Source organism: Vidua macroura, chromosome 5 (genome assembly GCF_024509145.1).
Source record: "Vidua macroura isolate BioBank_ID:100142 chromosome 5, ASM2450914v1, whole genome shotgun sequence".
In the NCBI taxonomy this organism is placed as follows: domain Eukaryota; kingdom Metazoa; phylum Chordata; class Aves; order Passeriformes; family Viduidae; genus Vidua; species Vidua macroura.
In genome coordinates this window covers 34,712,536-34,733,040 of record NC_071575.1, presented here as the reverse complement: position 1 = coordinate 34,733,040, position 20,505 = coordinate 34,712,536, and the positions used below count along the sequence as shown (strand labels likewise).

Sequence of the window (20,505 nt, the reverse complement as noted above, 5' to 3'; positions counted from 1 at the left end):
AGTATATGGCCAAGATCTGCCAAACTAACTTCTATTTAGGTGTTTAACTTTTTGTCAACTTCAGTGACAGCTCAGGCATGTAAATAGGTTTTAGGAGCTTAAAATCCCATGTGGATCTGATTTCAGTTACTTTTCATTGAAATTTAGGCATCATATGAACAATGGTAGATGAATCTGAAAATACCTCATTCCTCTTCCATTCCAGAAACTGAATTCACCAGCAGTTCATGGTTAGCCTCTCTGCCAGCTGCCCGTCTGGCTCTCAAAAGCTGAATTAGAAGCTATTAAATGGAAAATTAGGTGGAGGACATTGCACCAAATATTTCAGACTTAGAAAAACTCCCTACTCCCACAGATAGTTGACTTATAGCAAACAGAATACAATAGGGAAAGACTAAGATATGTGATGACACTTAAGGGATCCTGTGTATGATTCCTGGGAAATTTAAGCTTGGGATTAGGATGAGAATTTCCACTAGCTAATCAGAGCACAGTCCTCAGCAGTTAGTGTCTTACAATACCACAATCACAACCTTTTTCATGCCTTTTCTTTCAGTGCACCTTTCTGGAAATTTAGATTAACAATACAATTCCCATTAGGTACATAGCAAATTGTCAGTGTATAAGAATAGATAATAAGTCTTTATACAGTTCCAATATAACCTGAAATAATCATTGAAAAATATGCAGTTTCTGGCTTCCATAATTTTTAGTGTGAACAGTGATACTTCATCATAGTTCAGAAAATTTAGACAAGCTGCATGATTACTCTAGGAAGCATGGAATGGTTTGTTCAAATCAGTACCATCTGTGGAGAGAAAAAGTTGGGGGGATTTTAGTCATTCTTGAGGAATGGAAATCTGATTCTCCATGCTAGAGTAATTGTAATCCTCTTTGTATCTGTAACCCAATAGCATAGCTGTCTTGAAATTGCCTCTGAACACAATCACCAAGTTCAAGAGACACTGTGCCACTGGGTGTCACTGCTCTTCACTTTGGCCCTAGGACCAAACTGCTTTGATCTGCTCCAGTTTCAGGTCACATCTTTTCATTTGTTTGAATGAGTTGATTACATTTATATTTGATTTGCCTATGTAAGGAAGGAGATAAAATTAGTTTGATTTTAAACTGACTAATGTTTAAGGCTCTGATTCCATTTTAAAGGTCTGTCTAGGGAATGACAGAGAAAATTTTGCTGGCTGACCCTTGATTTCTAGGTTCAAAATATTTTGTTTATATGGGTTTTCATAAACTGAAAAAAAGACAACATGAAGTAGCTATCAAAGCTTTTGTGTGAAGGAAGAAATGGTTGTCTGATTGTCTGCTATCAGGATACTTGCAAGGTTATCTTTTAAAATGGTGGTTTTCATGTAGTGTTACTGGGATAATCCCAGGTGTTACCTTCAGCCTTGTGAAGATAATGTGTATGGGCATCCTCAGCAGTCAGTGGGAAAAAGGACAGATAGAAAGAGAAACATCATTTCTCCACCCTCCATTCTTCCCCCACTTTCAGGGAGTTTGTCTCTTTTCTAAATAAAAGGAAAGCTCATAGAGGCTGGATTTATTAGAATTTTGTTAGTCTGCCAGAGAGCCCCCAAATCAGAGCCATCATCATTTTGCCTGATATAATTTCTTATTCTATGAAAGCCAAGCATCTTTTCCTTCTTTACTGCAAAAATGCTAACACTCAGTTCTTTTTCATGTCATCATGCATGTTGAAAATAAGGGAATCAGGTACTGTCCTTAAGAAGGAAAGGCCACCAGGGTGTCCAGACAATGAGCATTGCTCTTCCTGTATCTGTGACCAGCCCCTTTAACCTGCCTTGTTTTAGGTGCAGAGGCTGCAGTTGTGCCAGCCAGGGCTTAACGAGCTGCACATTTGGGCAAATGAAGGTATATATTTCCACCTTCCTACTAACACCCAGCAACTAAGCAGTTACTATCTGCTTTATGGCAAACCCTTGTAACTGTATTGGAATATAGCCCAATAGGTAGTTTTCCATTCTATCCCACATTTTATCATTATTCTATTTGAGTGTGTAAGAAATCATATTTTTGCAGCACCTTAACAGATATTAACAGTTTACATTACAACAGAGTAGAAGATTTATGGAGGAAAAATTTAGGTATTTCCTTCTAACCATGTAGCATTTCTCTGCTTTTATTTTCCATAAAGAAGTAGTCGAACTAGGACATTTCTTGTAATTTACACAAATAGCTAATACAGTTTCTAGAGCTTTTATGACAATATTGCAGTTATTTATTTTTTTGAAAGTGGGCAAACAAAGTATTAGATCTCCAAATCTGAGCAAGCAAGAATGGTACTGCATGTTTTGATGCTTTTTACTACTCTCTGTACTTATCTTCATGCTAATAACAACAGAGAAAAACAACTTTAATTTTGATATCATGGAGTATAATGATGGAAGTTGTCTTTAGCAAAGATTTTTTTTTTTAATATAGTTTGTTCTTATTCTGTGTCTGGTTAATGTGTAGCAAGATGGGAGCCTATGGGGCTGTTGCATGTTGTGGTGTTGTGTACTTGTGTATGAGAGCTCAGTGGAAGAATAGGAAGGCCCGTGGTTCTCTGCCTACTCCCTCTCCTACAGACTCCACCTGCTTTGGGTACATTTGAAGGGATTTTAATTTCTCAACCTTTTCATCAACACAGCTTTGTCTGATTCAGAATTTATATTTCTTGTTAAACATCCGTATTTAGTGGAGAAGTTTTAGCTTATTATATTGTGATGATTTTAATAAAAAAAATGTTGCAGACAAAAGCAAAGATCAGACATTCCCATGAGGCTGAAAGAAAATGAAAAGGAGTGTTTTCTCTTTCTTCCCCAGTAATGTTGGTCTGGGATCCTTTTCCTCTTTATGTAAGCCCTGGGACTTCTTCAGTTTCAGTTTGAGGATGTATCATGTGTTTTTCTTTTACCAGTGATACCTCTTACCCCAAAGACTCTAAAGCACTCTTTAAAGCTATGTGCACACAATGATTTCTGAGCTGATTTTTCTGCACAGTTTTTTGCCATAGGGAGTATTAGTATTATCTTACAGAGTCTTAGAGATAATATTAGCTTTCTCTATGTCTATGTGATATAGCACAAAACCATATGTTGCAACTAGTCTGTGAAATCTGGGAGTACACTGCTGACTCAATATAGACAGGGTAAATGTGTGTACATGTATATGTATGTACATATATGCACTGCTTCTGTCTCATGGATGTGAATATAACCTGCATATAAATAAATGGAATCAAAGTTTGTGGGAAGTTTATTTTTTATCTCTTATTCAGCTCTTTCTCTTAATGTTCTTCTAAAGAACTTCTATAATGCCAGACAAACATATTGCATGTATCGATACTTTTCATTCAGAAGGTGAAACAGGAGACTTATGAAACTTACCTTGATGTGTTGTGTGAGGATTTCATATATTAGCAAGAGAGAGGGAGACACATGAGTATTGCTAAATGAGAGGTGAAGAATCCCAGTTAGAACCCACAGTAAAAGATGCTATGGGTAGCATAGAAAAATAACTTTGTGTAATATTCCCTCAATTAGTTGAGATATAGCCCCAAAAGTAGCAGTAGAAATGTCACACCTTTCAAAGCTGGTCCTACATCCCATGCCTGAAAGAATTTTTCTCTATTTCAAAAGCTATAGTAAATGTAAACCACCTAAATATGTACAGTATTATTTATGCCATTGGAAATATTGCTTATTAAACATAAGAAGTTGAATCTTGGTCTTTAGATATGCTTATTAAAATATGTTTTCAACAGTGGATAAAAGACATATAGTGCAATCACTTTTCGTTCAAATTAAGGTATCTTACAAGTGTTTTAATCTGTAGTTCCTAGTGCTCCCAGGGATATTGTTTTTTCCAATGTGCAATCAACAAGTGTGACCTTGCATTGGAGATCACCAAAATCTATCCTTGGCTACTTTCAAAACTACAAGATTACCACACAGCTACAATCCATGCATTGCAGTGACTGGGAAGCTATGGAATGTATTGAATATGAGATGCATCAGTATTTATATGAAAATGTCATGGATGACTGGATAGAAGACACAGTGTATGGACTGAAAAAATACCGATGGTACAGATTTGGTGTTGCTGCCAGTACGAGTGTTGGTTATGGCAGTTCTTCACCTTGGATTTCAACTCAAACCCTTCCTGGCTGTAAGTAAGGATGTCTGCCGTGTCTCATAATGCTATAGCAATGTGATGTTCATCTAAATAAGAAATCTTGTTAGAAGTTATTTCTTTATAGACCTACAATACTGGTGAAGTCAAAAAGGATTTATAGCAACTCTTATCCTATGAGCTATTTATATATATATAAATTGTGTGGTAGCTATTGATATGTGAATGTATTTTGTGTACTCTTTTATATTTACTGCTTACCCAACAGCATTTCAATTCTCAGCTGTACTACATGTGTAGACTTGGTAAGTCTGAATTTTTGCTAGTGTGAGTTGATATGCCATTTTTTAATACAATTTCACCTGTGAGGTGTTCCAAAGAAAAAGGTATTTTTTCAATTCTTTGACTCAAAATCTGTTCATTAAGTTTTAAAATTTTCCTGAAATTTTGTTGTGTGTTTTTAGCAATGGAATTTAAGCAGTAGTTTCAGAGCAATTAAGATTTCTTTCCAAAACCATATCTATCTTCAGAGTTTACTAATCAGAGTAGGCATGTAACATGTAAAGGATTGCCATGACACATATTAGAACTCTCATGCCTCAGCTGAGGATTTAAATTTACAAGAGAAGCAGTAGTTGTCATAAATAAGTCAGCACTAAATATTTGAGAGAAGAGGACATGAAACATAAATCATTTAGGCAGTTGTCATGGGAATATGTGACCTTCCCTACCAGTTTGCAGCCATCCTAGGACAGAGAATATCTGAGATCTGGCCTCTGTAGAACAACTGAGAATCACCACAGATTGCCTGACTTAATCATAGCTCTTTCAGTCATTTTCCCTTTCAAAATAATAGTAATAATAAAGCCATCAGGTACTTAAACAGCTGTGTACCAAGGACTACTCGGTGGTCCAGATATTTACCTTGTCCCACTCATGGTTTAATAATCATGTGATGTGAACACAGGAGGCTTTGGGCACTGTAATAGTAAACATCATAACAGCCTGATTTTTTATAAAACTTAGAAGTAGTCCTTTGAATAGAGAAGTTCCTAACTCAGCAGCAGAGTCATTTTCATGTGCACTTACTTTCTTTGTCCAGTGACTCATGGGGAACCTCTGCCTGTAAATCAATGCAACATTTTAAATTAAAGAGAAGAAGAAAAAACAACAAACTCAGATGGAGCAGAAAATACATAACAGAAGTTCTGCACAACTTGGGCAACTCTTGAGCCAGCAGCTCTGGGGAGATTTCTTACTATTAAATTGATAGAACTCAGCTGCTGGTGTATGCAAATACTTTTGAAAAAATTGTTGCTGAGTTCAAAAAAGTTAGGGATTTAAACTGGAAGGAGAAACAGATAATGAAAACACATATAATTGCATAAAGTTAGGATACTTTTTATGATTTCCTCTTCAGACAGTGATGATTTGGTTTAAGAGAGCTAGTTTTTAATCCAGACCCATTGAGAAGATGGTAGTTAAAAGTATAAACATCTTAATAGACTGCATGAGCCCTTTCCCTGCCAATTCAGTGTCCTTCTCAGCAGTAGGTCCTCTGTGTGTTCTATTAGATAGTTTAAAAGTGGTGGGGTCGAAGGTATAAAAGTTCCAACAGTTCTTCCAGCCCAAGTGTCTGGCGCTGCTGACCTGTATCTGTGGTGATGGAAGTAGGCAGCAATGAATTTCCTGTGAATTAAATTGGTGACACATCAGGAGATAAGCTGCCTATAAAAGACACTGCTGTGGAGTCAAGGAAGCATGGGCATTATTCCAAATGTCATGTCTGGGCACTGGTCTTTTTCCTGGGGTAATGGCAATCAGCTGAGGAGGAAAAAAAAGACAAAGGTGATACGACACATCTGGGTAGATAGCTGGCAGCTCCTGCTTCAGCAGTACTGGGAGCCTCCATGAGCAGTCGCTGATCTCAAGCAAGGGTAGGTTTCTAGGTACCTCATACTTTCTGAAGCCTAGTTTTTAGAATTACTGTTTAAAATCCCCTCAGTTCTGCTCTTTCTTTTGCAAAGGTTATGGCCTCTATCAGGAAAGAGAAATTCAGAATGTACCAAGCAGATTCGGCAGTCTGGGCAACAATGTAAAGTGTTTGCAGAAAACAGGTGTTGATCTCCCTCTCCTTTCCCTCATGAACAGGGCCAAGCATCCTCTGGATTAGCCTGCTGATACATAGCCAATATACATGGTCTGTTAGGGCTTAAGAGTGCTTAGCTGCTATGTAAAATACCCTGAGTACTTAGCCCATAAAATCAATGAAAGTTGTGTTTGCACATTTGAAGGCAGAAGATAGGCAGTGTTTCACTTGATTTTCAAGAAGTGCCTCTGTAGGACATTGTTTCTACCAAAGGTAAAGTTACCTTGTTGTGAAATAATAGTTAAAGGATTTTTTCTTCATAATTCATTGGGTTCTCAGAAATTTGTGTTTCTCTGAAGCCTAAAGAAAATATTTAAGTATTATATTCAGGAGGTTATTTATTATCATATTCAGGTGGAGCATATAAGGTGAAAACTGTTAGACTAATTTCCCAGAATATACAGAGAAAAAAACCTCAAGAGCAGAAAATTTACATAAATGAAATCCTAAATATTTTTTACATGTTCTGAGGATTTGATTGTTGTGCTAAAGCAGAAATTCCTAGTAATTCTGACTGTCCAGTGATTAAGGTGAGGATCTTAGCTGTTTATTTCAGTTATTCATTATGAAGACAAATGTAAGGCTATAGGAATTATTTTCAAGATTCTTTAACTCATTTGCAAGTTTCAAACAAAAAATAATGGCAGTGTTCTGTACTGAGAGTGGTTCTAGAGTTACTCTGTGAAAATATTATAGGTTGTTAGTACAACCCAGTTCTCATATCACACAGATAAACAGTTCAGCCTTCTGTCTTGCAGATTATCCTCACAGGAATTGTCTTACTGTCTCATAGAGTAGTGTGATTATTACTTAACTGATTGCCCAAGAGCCAAATCTATTCACAAGATTAAATATTTCCATTGTTACTTAGATTTATATAGTTACCAGCGCAGAAGATCACAGTGTTGTGTCACAGTAAGGGAAAGGGCAAGCAATGTTTTCCATAGCTATGGAAACTTCGTTCCCTCACACCTACACTTACCCCAAGTTTCACTATTACATTTATGATGAGAATAAGATTGGCTGAACTTAGGTTTTCTGAGAGAAAAATAGTTGTGGAGGGTCAGTGTTAGATGGAAAAGGACTAACAGTGAGATCACTGACCTCATTTTGGATCTCATACAGTTACATAATGCAATGCTTTTTGGTAAACTGCCAAGTTCCCCAGTGCTAGGATACACTGAGGTACAAAGGAAAATCTCAGATGTTCGAATGGCCCATGAAGGCCAGGGCATAGAAGCATGGGGCAGAGGGTTATGCTTCTCTTTTCAGTGCCTTCTTTCCCAATCCCTGCTGATACCCAGTTGCTTGGTACTATTAAAGAAATGTTTCTGTGTGATGAAAAGTAATGAGATTTCACATCTTGTTATGTGTTCCTTCTTCTGGAAAGCTTTGCCTGGAAGAACTTGTTTTTTTGTTTGTTTGTTACATTTCCTCAAAAGTAAACATTTGAAAATAATTATGGGCTAATATAAGATATAACGGTTTAAAATTACATAAAAATAACCTAGGTGATTAGAAATAAAATAACTGAAGCACACACTTTATTTTTACTGGGAAAGGGAAAAAAGGTTCTGATCCTAACCAAACTGGCAAGTATGAATTTCTGTTAGAAAACTTGAGTATTCAGCCTTATTTTTGAAGATTATGCTAAATGATGGACTATCCAGACTTATCTTCAAACTAACGCACTTAACTGCTGCCTTAGCATCAGGACACAGATGGATGGGAAAGATGACCCTGACCTCCATAAGACCCACATTCCTGTGCAAGGATAGAAGCATGATAATCAGGAAATGATGGTTATTAGTTACAGAAAATGCATTATTGTGAAAACCAGGAGAAAAATGCTTATGAGAGGAAGTGATTGGATTATGGGGGAATGAGAGAATAAGACTAGGTCATTTCTCCAGAGTAAATTACTGTGATTTATAAGAGAAAGGGGGTAGTGATATCATGACTTCATATTGACCAGATTCATTTCACAAACAGACCTAAATCAGAATGCAGCAGTTATCCACTGAATCAAACATAGTTTTAAAAAAGATGTCTTTTGTAAGACACAAGACATGTCAGATAGCTTTCATTTTGTGGTTTTCTCCCCAGTTATACATGTAATTTCAGAAAATATTCCTATATTTCAGTATGATTTGGTTAATGTTTGATATTTTACTTTGCATAATGAAAATAAACCACACATTAATATTTAGATGTACTTTAAATAAGTAACTTAAATATAGCATACTGAATCAGAATTTTCTTGCAAATATCTACAAATACATCAAGTATAAACTGCATCTGGAAATTTACCATGTAAGTAACTGCAGACAGTATAATTTTTAGATGAGATTATGCTTTAAAATTATTTCACACCATCTAACGCATACCTGCAGAATCCATTAATTCTATAAAAAACAATGGAAAATTGTCTTTGGAAACTTGGTTGGTTTGAAAACTAAGGCCCAAGAAGCTATATATATATATATATATATATAAAATTTTATACTGTTTTTCAGAAATTTCCTTTTACAACAAAGCTGATAAATATCATTGCCATAGTTACTGGAATAATTGTTTACACTGAAAGACTGTTTGGTAACAGAGACTGACATGCATTACCTGAAAAATAAAATTCGTGCTTATTCTAATTTTCAGGGACAATTCTTGCCTTTGTATTTTGTTTTATCTGTTGTAGCTCCCCACTTGACAGCCAGCCTTCTCTAAGCACTCTCCTCTTTTAAGACCCCTCATGAGGACTCACTGTTCATTCAATTACCTTCTCCATTCAGTTGTTCCATGCTCTTCAGTATTTTTGGGGACTGCTCCAATGGTTGAATTTGATCCTGCCTATAAAGTCTTGTATATTCCTGCTAATCCCAGCACAGGAATCTAATTCCTGTATCCAACATCCTAAACTCATTTTAGCACCTTACCTAATCCCAAATATTTGTGTTTTATTCTGCAATGATGGTGCCAAATTTTCACCTCCATTGTGCAAAATTTTATTATTTTCCTCATTAATCTTTCACACATAACTCCAACAGTTACATACTTCTTTCCCTGTTCTTTTCCTTTTCCTTTTCCTACCCTGTGTTCTTCCTGAAGAACTAAGTTGCCTTGTATACCCTCCATTTTTCCTCATTTAGCCCTCTTACCTAATGATTAATAGTGGCAAACTACATATTCATGTGTTAATCTTGTTTGAGAAAAGAGACTGCATCTTTTGATTAGCATAGGTATGATCGCTTTAGTAATTTTTTATAATGTACTGTTGACTGGTATGGATATTTTTGTGGTAGATTGAAAAGAAGGCACCATGAAGTCAAGTTCTGTGATTATCTACAAATCTGTTGTCATTCTATTCCAAATTTTATTTTCCTGAAATTTAAATGGTTATTATGAAAAAAATAATACAATTTATTGAGAATTGCTGAGTTGTTATTATGATTTCATTCATTTTCTATTAATTAATAAGAAATAATTAGGTTAATTCACGTATCACCTCAACAAATGGAAATTTTTGGGAAATCTACATTTCTTAATGTGAACATTCTCGCTCTCTTGCAATTCTTACCACTTTTTTTGTTTGGGTTTTCTGTATTTTCTCAACATGCTAAGAATAAATCTAAAGGAAATGTAGAAAACTATTCTACTTTTACTTTCTGATAATGCTGGAAATTTTTTCTAGCATGCAGAATTTGATGTCTTTTCACAATTTCTTGTTCTTTGAATGATTCATTTGACATAAACAAATATATTATACTTGTCTAATTGTATAAATATTTGCATATATTATGCTTGTGTCATGTGAAATACTTATAAAGAACTTGTAATTAAATAACCCTATAATCTCAATTTAAGATGAAGTCATAGGCAGTCTGTACTCTAGAAAAATTGTAGTGGTTACAATAAAAGATGTATTTCTAAACCACATGGTGTGACTTACATATGAAAAAAAGAGAAAAATTGTAGTTATTTAAGCAGTGTATAATCTTAATTGTATGACAAAATTTTATTTTCAAATCTCTGCTGGCCATTAAAATTATACTGGGTTATTTCTTGTGCACCTTGTTGGCCATGATTCACATACACATTTTTTTTCTACAGCTCCAGATGGTCCTCCAGAAAATGTTACTGTTTTAGCTACATCTCCTCACAGTATTAATGTCAGTTGGAGTGAACCTGCCATCATTACGGGACCAACAAGCTACCTCATAGATGTTACCTCAGTAAGGCAACCCTGTTTTACTCAGTGGTTATACAGATGTTTGGGGATATCAATACCATAGCAATAGAAATTGCAGGACAGACATAAGTGGTTTGAAAACCATATAATTGTGTCTATTTCCACAGAAATTCCACATAAGAATTAGTTGTACATTTATTCATGGGAGATAAATTAATTGTTTCATATTAAAAATCATGCTAGTAAGAGGTCTTGGAGGAAAAAAGTGTATCTATAAATGTACACAGGAAAACAGTAGTTGAGCTTTGTGGAAGTGGACCTCTTCTTAACTATAATGGCTTTTTCTCCTTCAAAAGGAGAAAAGGTTCATTGCAGTGATTTTACAAACCAAAGTGGAGAGCCTAGCAAAAGGAAATGACTTGTACAAATTTACACAGCACCAGAGGACAAACTTTAAAGTCAAGCTAGATTTCCCACTTTGCACTTGGTGCTCTGTCCATCAGATTAGCTGTATTTTGGTAGCACAGTAATAACACTTCTTTCTCCTTGATCTTTATAACTAAAAAAAGCTGACATAAGAGAAAAACTCTAGTGGCTTTTCTCTTTTCATTCTCTACTGCACTTACAAACTCCTTAAAACCACCGTTAATAAACCCCATTTCCTGCCATGTGGCAAGATAGGCATCTTTCTAAGTTCAAGCACATGAGAAGTAGGATATAGCTTCCATGTTCTGCCAGGAATTATACAAACAGGGCTGTAAGAGAAAATAGGAAGTAATTTACTAGGCGCTACCTAGGAAAAGTTGCTGTTTACAGTTTCAAAAATTTTGAATCATTGTGTTAAATAGTAGGAAAAAAATTAAATTCCACTTTAAGGCCCTTAAACAGAAAGTTAAGTTTTCTGTGAGTAAGACTATGTGTGTATATTTAATTTTTATGAATCTGTCATAAGAATTACAGATATGCTAATATATTAATGCTGAGATATTTCTGCAATCAAAATGTCTAAGGAGATAATTAAAAAAATACCAAATATTTTTAAGCTACTCAGAAAAGTTACAAGAGAGAGTAATGTGTAGTCCTGTAATTTTCTCTTCCTCTAAGTTCATTGTACAACATGCAGAGAGAAATCAGCTCAGTTCTGAACATGCTTACTGCAGCTTCATGGCAGGATGAAGGATGTACAAGGGGAGGACTTACAGGGGTGATTGCTTGGCCCATAGCGAGTTTTATTTCCACTCTAATAAAGTTAGAGAAGACTTCTTCCTTGTGAAAAATTCCTGTCATTTTTGACTAAGCAGCATTTTAGTGCATCAGCAGGAAAACATTTCATGGTTTTTATAAAACTTAAAAATTCAGTTTTCAAGGCTTGATTTTTTTGGGGTTTATTGTTTTATCAATTTGCATTGAAACAATTCTCTGTCTGATAATTCCAAAATTATAAATTATATAATCTCAATCTACACTCTAAAAATATTATAAATACTTTATCAATATAAGTTATAATAAAACCTCCTGAAGGAAGATGATCTATGGAATGCTCTGGGTGAACTTGCCAGTATTTGAAAGGAACTTAAAAAACTGTTTTAAATCTTCAGTTTGGAGGACCAGTTTTGTTTTTACAAAGAGAATTTTGGGGTTTTCTTCCAAGTATGTTTCAGATAACCAGCTTTATGTTTATGGATTCCCTGTAATTAGATGTTGTCTGTCTAATGACCAGTAACTACAGGTGCCAGTACTGGAGAATTTTAGTAGACAAACCTATTCCTTCTTTTAGACCAGTAAAGCTGTCCTAATCTTTTTCAGTGAAATTTTTAGTATAGATTTTATTGTCCCAGTGGGAAAGTTTTATGAAGACTCCAAATTCCACAAACTTCCAGTATGTATAATTTTACTCATTTTTATTCTCAACTGAGTATCTTTAAATATTTAAAAAAATAGCATCATAGAACAGAATAATTCAGGTTTCTCCTCTCTTATATACTAAAAGTTAATAATTAGTATTCATAACTGAATGTATTAGGATTCTGCTTAAATTACTAGAATGTGCCTTGCAGCTTTAAGGATCAGAGAAGCTAAAAACTACTCCATTATTTTTCCTACAAGTCATGTTTTAGTTTGCCATACTATAATTCTGAATAAGTACTTCTGAATAAAATATTCCTGGGAATTGATAAGGAAAATGGAATTTAACCATTAAACATCATGGAAAATAGAAATACATTTAATGATGTAGTGCTGTGATTGTACTTTAGCTGTTGGATAAATATTTATATGCCAGACTTTTGATAGTCAGAAAGAAGAAAATGTTTCAGCTCTTGATGGCCATCCCAGGAAATGAATGTCTGTGTAATTCATCAGAAAGTTTAGTTCAGGTTAATTCTCAGGGGGGATAAAGGCCAATCTGTCAAATAAATGGTATGCTTGAGCTATTCTAATGTTTTATCAGCTGCATTTAATACAGATTTTGTTCAGTGGGAAAACTACTGTACAGCTACCTAATTCTCTTTTCAAATTACACACTGAAGAAAGAATAATAAAAACATTATTAACTGAAGCAGTGGGAATATACATAAATACAATTTTGTAAATTATACTTGATGAAACACTAGAAAAGCACCCATTTTTAACTTTTTCTTGTTTTTGAAACTACCATTAGAAGTGATTAATTGGATATAAAGTCCAACACTGGAGATTTTTCTACAGACCTACAGGTTATTTGAGATGTAAAGGTGAGAGGTATCCGCAAGGTAATCCAATCTGTAGCCTGCTATAACACAGAAACGAATGTACCTAAAGTATTCCTCAAAAATTATTCATTATCTTTTCCATATAATATCCAGTGCTGAAAATTGCTCAGCAGCCCTTAGTATATTATTTTAGCTTGTAACTAAATTAATAGCCAAGGTTTTAGGTGTATCAATGCAGATCGTGTAATATTTAATTCTAGTTGGCTTTTGCGTAAGTAAAATTTCTATATTTATATAAATATTCTATGTGTCTATAAATATGTCTATATAAATATTCTATGTGTATTGTGAACACTATAAACAGTGGGTTATCTTCAATTTATTAACATCCTTTTTTTGTATTTTAATGTTATTACTAGGTCTCCTATAATCCTCCCATTTTTAGATTGAACCTTAGGGCTTTCCAGGTTTTCCAGTGGGAGAATTAATCCTTCCCAGCTCTCTCAAAAAAAGGAGCTTCTATTAATACATCCAAAGAAGAATTGCACTTTCTGCTGTTGTATCAACATTATATATTGCTGCCCAACTTTTTAATTGTATTCCAAACAATTTCTGCTATATAGCTGCTCATCTCCTGGATCTTTCCCTAGTTTGATGCCTGTTTCAGGTCACTATAATTGCCCAGGCCCAGTGTCTCCAAATTGGTTCATGTTTGCTTGGTGTGAGACAGCACCAACCAAAGAGCCCATTTCCTTAACCACAAACTACATGAAGTGCCAGAAAGGCAACATATGGGTTAGATGGGAGTGTATCCCCCAGCACAGCTTTGTACACTTGGTATCCAGAGACTTCTTGTGAACCCTTCTATATAACTAGTGGAAGAATAAAACTTAAATAAGATGTTCAAATAAAAATTTCCTGGTTTTGCTGTTTCAAGCCTCGTAACAACTTTTATTTTACTGGTTTTTTTTACAGGTGGATAATGACAACTATAAAGCTCAGTTTTTGAAGACAAATGAGGAAGATAAAGTCTTAGAAATTCCTGATTTGAAAGCATTTACGAGGTATTCTGTAGTAATCATTGCCTTTACTGGGGATGTTAATGCTGCACTCCTAGAAGGCAAGGCTAGTTCCCCTGTAATTGTCTCCACTTTTGAGGCAGGTTTGTAATTTTTTTCTACTTTGTACAGATCAAAATTCACAGTTTTTCTTTAATTTGACAAATACATGAGGACTTTGAACACAAGGTGGGCTTTTGATACAGATTTGTCCTCACAATATTTTTTTCTTTAATATTTAAAAAGGTGTCAGACAACAAAAAAGGGATGATTATAAATACTAAGATTTACCTTTAGTTACGCTGGGATCCTACCTTGCTCCATGTAAAATTTGGATATGTGGAACATGGCCAACTAGATTACTTCTACGGCCAATGAAGAGAGAGATTATTTCTATACATTAGCACATATATATGAGATACCTGTCTTAGGCAGGGATGACTCCTTTGTGGAGGTACCTGTTAAGAGACAGCTGAAAACTTCATACAACATCCTTGGTTTTGGTGCAAAATTTAAACATAAAAAGTTAAGCAAAGTGAATCCTACCATTTATAAGTGGTATCTGTGCAGACTTGAGGACATTATCTGTGTATTCTCTGTAGAAGGAAGTTGCTAGTGAACACCCATAGGAAACTCTGCTTGAATTAGCTGTTCCACAGATTCTAAACAATCTGGAGAATGAGCTAGATATTAAAGTGACAAAAGTAGATGATGTTGTTAAGTTAGTCAGAGAAATAAAAGAGAGATGAGATGTTAAAGAAAAGTAGACAGGATTTGCATTTGCTTAGAAAACTATAAATAGTACAAAAATATAAATATGTACATGGGGAAGATTTAGTCCTAACTTTAGGTACATACATCATGGTTATGCTCTGTCTACTCTCTTTGCTGGTTTTGAGTTGTTTTCTGTTGTTTAAACAAACAAACAAACAAGCAAAACACTAAAAATATTTTCTTAAGAGGTATTAAAGTTCTCTTTCATTCAAACTAATTATCACCTGTGAATAAAGCATAATAACCTTATCTATAGTGGATCTGCTGCAGAACAACTTTTTAGTTATATACTCAAGTTAATGTCAGATTTAAATATACAACGTAGTGACTTTATTTATCATTTATTTTTCCTTTGGTGTATGAAAATCCTAGGTCCCTATTGATATGATATGGTATGTACACACACACACACACACACACACATATATGTGTGCATTTCTATGTTTTAAATAAGATAAATTCTAAGGATTTCATGACCTATTTCTATCCCTGGAAGATATGCTGTTTTGCTGTGGAAAAAGATGTGGCTATGTGGCAACTGGGTCTATTCTGAGACAGATAGCATCCTGTGGTACCCTTTCTGGTAGCCCTTTTACTGTATCATATATAAATATGTGATACATTAGGAGGTGCCGTAACTTTAGAGAGGCACAAGGTTTTTTTTCCATCTCATTTCATCTGGTTTGTACAGTTTAGCATATGGCTTAGTTAAGAGCAGTTGACACAGACTTACTCCAGAGAAGCCTCAGAAAGTATTTGTTGGCTGGTATAAAAAACCTGGGAAATAGGACAACTGCATCTAAATCCTTGGCTGAAGGAATGTGTTTACCTTCCGTCGCTTGATTTCACTATTTAGAGATCACACCACATACTTGTCTGCTCAGAAAGAATGTTACAGCCTTTTCTTTCAGATAGGGACATTGGGAAAATGATTTATACCTTTGCTGTCTTAAGAATGAGCTACTGGAATCAGCATTTGGCAGGATACTGCCTCCAGAAAAAATGCATGATTGTGTCTGGGCATCAGTTAGTGGAAAAATTTACCTGAAGATTTAGTTGTGATAAGCAGAGACTCTTAGGAGCACAGAGGCTTGTTTATATGTTGGGAGGGAACTTGCTGTTGACAGAGGAATACTCTGCTGTTTTCAGAGAGGAATACTCACTGACTCTTGCTTCTTGCTTGTCAGTTTGTGCAAGGATTTGTCTACCCCAGATGTGTTTCAAGGTATAATGATGCTTTTAGGCTTTTCAAATAGATAATCAGAAAAAAAATTTCTGAGTAGCGACTACTGAGTGTTATCTAACCATTATTTTAAAAGTTTGTAGCATTCAGTGCCATCATTAAGAAAAGGATTTCAGTAGATATTTGACTTTTTATTGTGTTTATGAATATTTGCATATGCAATAAGTATTTGAGAATTTTTAATAAAATGCAGAAAATATCAATTAAATAACACTGATATTCAAAAAATATAATTTTAGTTTTTCATGTTTTACTCTAATAATAATAGTAGTAAACTGATTAAGTGGGTCATTGAAATATTTATTTCAGTGCCTGAAGACCCACCTAACAACATAACTTTTCAGAAGATACCAGATGAAGTAACAAAATTCCAAGTAACATTTGTGCCACCATCTGAACCAAACGGAAATATTCAAGTATATCAAGCTGTGGTTTACAATGAAGATGACCCTGCTGCCATCCAGATCCACAACCTTAGTGTCATTGAAAAAAAAGATCAGTCAGTCACTGCCATGATAGAAGGACTAAAAGGAGGACATACCTATAATGTCAGCGTAAGAACTGATACATTTGGGGGGCAGGGAGTATTTTCTTTTCTTTGATAAAAGTGGGAGATTAGTTTGAAATTTTGGCTGAATATGAGATTTTCATGCCAAGGATGTTATCTGAGGTGCAAAGGCAGGCAGGTCTGAGGAACAAGTGGAGCAATGAACAGGATAGAGTGGGAGCAGGATGCATCACTAGTCTGGATGACCAGTTCATGTACGTAGCAAAGCAATTTGTGACACATAGTCACAAGCACAAGACTGAAATTCTCTCTTAATTCCAGTACTGGCATTGCTCACTGGACATGAAAGCAAGGTGAGCTTACTAGAACTATGTGCATGAAGTACTTTCAAATAGTCAGAGACTGGGACATGTAAGGAGGAAAGATCATTTTTTAAGTGAACTTGCTTACTTCTCTTTTAAGAGCTACATTATAAGCAATGACATTTTACCACACCTAGGATTTTAAAGCAATGTAAAGTAAGTTCTAGCCTAGTGTGAATAACAAAAGAAGTGTTTTGGCATTTATTGTTGCTACAGCTATATCCAGAAATGGCCGATATGAAGCTATTACAATACTCATTAAAACAAATGTTTGTTTTTTTCAGGTGTATGCAATTAATGGTGCTGGTGCAGGGCCAAAAATTCAATTGAAAATAACCATGGATATCAAAGGTATGTCCCATAAAGTACACTATATCTGAAATCTCTATAAATTCTGAAGAAATTGCTGTTCCACCTGTGATTACACAGCTGTGTGCCTTGAGCTATTATTTAGGGGCCACATAATGTAGGAACAGTAATATATAATTGATCCCCTTGAATTGTAGTGTTCAGTTTTGCTGATCATTTGCTATTTGTATCAGAATCATACTGTCAAGCACATGCAGATTCACTGAAATAATCATATCAAGTTCAATATTTTAGTCACCATCAGCAAACAGCTTAGAATATGACATAGAATAGCTAAGTTTGCAGTATCACAGTTGTCGAAATAAACAAAGTCATTAATATTAACTGAAAAATTAAAACTCACTCTTTTTATTGTTTTTTCTTTTAATTGAAAATTATATATGTAGGCATTTATCAGAATATAGTTTTTAGAGGCTTTAGACAGTAAGTAGAACATTAAATAGTCCCTGAAAATATGCTGGAGATTTTTTTTTGCTTAACTCAGCTGTGTGCCTGTACCTGCAGTAAAAATATTGTAAAACAGAACTCTGTGGTATATCTTTACTTAAAAACAGAACCGCCAAGGCCCAAAAAGAAACCAGCACCAGTTTATGATACCAATGGAGCATTACTCGTCACAGCTACAACAATTACAATCAGAATGCCAATATGTTATTACAGTGATGATCATGGCCCTATCAAGAAGATACAAGTTCTTGTTGCGGAAGCTGGAGGTAGAGTTAATAAATTCCCTTGAAAACTGTTTTCAGGTTCAGGCTGTTTGTCTTTTTCATTTGTTTCTTGGATTTCAGTAATTTCATTTTAGAAGACAGACAACAAAGTCACTTCTGCTGTAGCAACCACACTAAGGGCATACAATGTGGGCTGGGTACCGGATTCTGGGAATGCTTTCCTGTGAAGTGTCTTCCATGCTGTTTAAAGCCAACAATATTATTCAGTCCCTAATTTTATCACTATAGTTCTTTATTTTCTGTTTCCTTGAAAAACACCCCAACATTTGACATTTGTGAGTAGAAATAAATATGAGACTTTTGGGGTTTGGCAAAGTTATTCTTCTGTTGCTATTAGTGTTGCCTGTAAAATAATGCAGCCATGTGCAGTTGATATTTCCATTTCATTACGGGGGCAGAGAGTTATATAAATCCCCTCTGCAGACTGTGGGTAAGAATGTTTATTCCCTTGTACGGGCTGATGATCATTTACTTGTGTGAACAGTGCTGTGAAACCTTTTGAGTAATTGCTTACCAAAGTGAGTGGGAGTTTTATGATGGGACATCTCATGGTCAGGCTTACTTTACCTAAGAAGGACAGACTCCAGGTATTTAAAAGCCTTATTTTACTTGGTTTCAAAGTATAGAAGTAAAGTATGCACATTAAGTGAATGCACCTTAAGTGTCTCACCTTTTTCTGAATTTTCCATTTTTGCACTAATCCTAATGACATTTACTTCATAGCTATTGCAGTGAAGATTCTCTTGAACTGAAAGATAAACAAATGCCATGCTAAGCAACACTGTGAAAATTTTTCTCATGAGCTGCTGGGTACCGTCCATGTATGGAAATCTAGTAATTTAATTTATGAAATAATTGTTACTGTATTCAGACAAAAGAGTTTTTACTGGCTTTGCTAGCTAGCCATGCTCAGTTTCAAGGTCGAGTATCTTGTGCAAGTAGTATACTTTACAGACGGAACTGCTGCGTGAAATTGCCCCTCAGATTTTCTAGATGTGATTTAGTTGGCTTACTCAGAGTTGACAAAACGTGGATAGTGTGGATTGTAAGGAAATTTGGGTTTAAGTGCAAATTCAGTTATAGGCTCATTTGTGTGAATTGCACCAATAGTGTGCTAAGCTCTTAAAAAATAATTTTCTACATAACTTCTTTAATTGCAGTCTGGTTAGAATGTAAATCGTATCTATTACTTTTTTTTTTTTGACAATAGCTCAGCATGATGGGAATGTTACAAAGTGGTATGATGCCTACTTCAACAGACCAAGGCCATATTTTACAAATGAAGGCTTTCCAAACCCACCATGCATAGAAGGAAAAGAAGATCTGAATGGGAAAGAAGAGATATATGTCATAGGTGCTGATACTACATGTCTGATACCAGGCAGTCAAGACAAAATATGTAACGGCCCACTGAAACCAAGAAGGCAGTACCTGTAAGTACATCTGTCTCCATGTTTGTCCAAGAGAAAGATTTAAGTGCAATACAGATTTATGCAAACACTCAAAACATATAGTTAAATTAGAAAAGGAGGAGACTGAACTGATTATCATACATATCTAATTTTAATTTTTTTGGCTGAGCCTAGCTCTTTTTACAAAATTTTCAAGCAAATGAAGATGCTTATTGAGTTCTTAAATTAAATAAATCCAAATTTGAGATAAGTATTTCACATTGGGGTTTTTTATACATTTAAGATTTTGACACTGAGTTCTTGATGTCTGTCATAATGTCACTTTTCCAGGTGAATAATGATTTAAAATTATGTTATACTAAACTTAAATATATTATTTTAGTTTGTAAGTTAAACCATATTTAAGAAAATGCATATAAACTTTATTTCATTACTTTTCCTCGTTTTCTTTCACAGATTTAAGTTCAGAGCAACTAACATTAAAGGGCAGTTTACAGATTCTGACTATTCTGACCCTGTCAAAACATTGGGTAAGAAGACTGTAATTTACTAAAGTATTTCTCTATTTCTAAAGAGTCTACACAATTCCATGTTTCTTTTTAATACAGTGGTTTCTGGGAAGTCAATAATCTCTATGTTTATTGGATGTAGCTTAACTAGAATGGCTGAAGAAATATATCCATTGCCTTGTATGTCCTTTTGAAGTAGTCAAGGGATTCTACATCAGCCTGGACCGTTAAATGAAGAGGCAGTATTGATGAAGTTTGTTTGCAGAGATTCAATTATACCAATAAAAATGTTGCCAGGATAGTTCATCTTGTTTGGCAAACTATTGTAGCTATTCTCTTTGTGCTGTTTCTTTCTGTGT

At 34.9% G+C, this 20,505-nt stretch overlaps 1 protein-coding gene across 1 annotated transcript in view; it reads left to right on the top strand.

Moving 5' to 3' along the window:
• PTPRQ (protein tyrosine phosphatase receptor type Q) overlaps nucleotides 1-20,505 on the top strand; it is a 100,000-nt gene that overhangs the window by 47,580 nt on the left and 31,915 nt on the right. Inside the window, exons 26-33 of the mRNA XM_053978311.1 lie at nucleotides 3,859-4,191; nucleotides 10,412-10,533; nucleotides 14,156-14,342; nucleotides 16,565-16,809; nucleotides 17,410-17,476; nucleotides 18,049-18,207; nucleotides 19,436-19,658; nucleotides 20,094-20,167. Of these exons, the coding sequence (XP_053834286.1) occupies nucleotides 3,859-4,191; nucleotides 10,412-10,533; nucleotides 14,156-14,342; nucleotides 16,565-16,809; nucleotides 17,410-17,476; nucleotides 18,049-18,207; nucleotides 19,436-19,658; nucleotides 20,094-20,167 (1,410 nt within the window). The remainder of the gene's footprint in view (nucleotides 1-3,858; nucleotides 4,192-10,411; nucleotides 10,534-14,155; nucleotides 14,343-16,564; nucleotides 16,810-17,409; nucleotides 17,477-18,048; nucleotides 18,208-19,435; nucleotides 19,659-20,093; nucleotides 20,168-20,505) is intronic.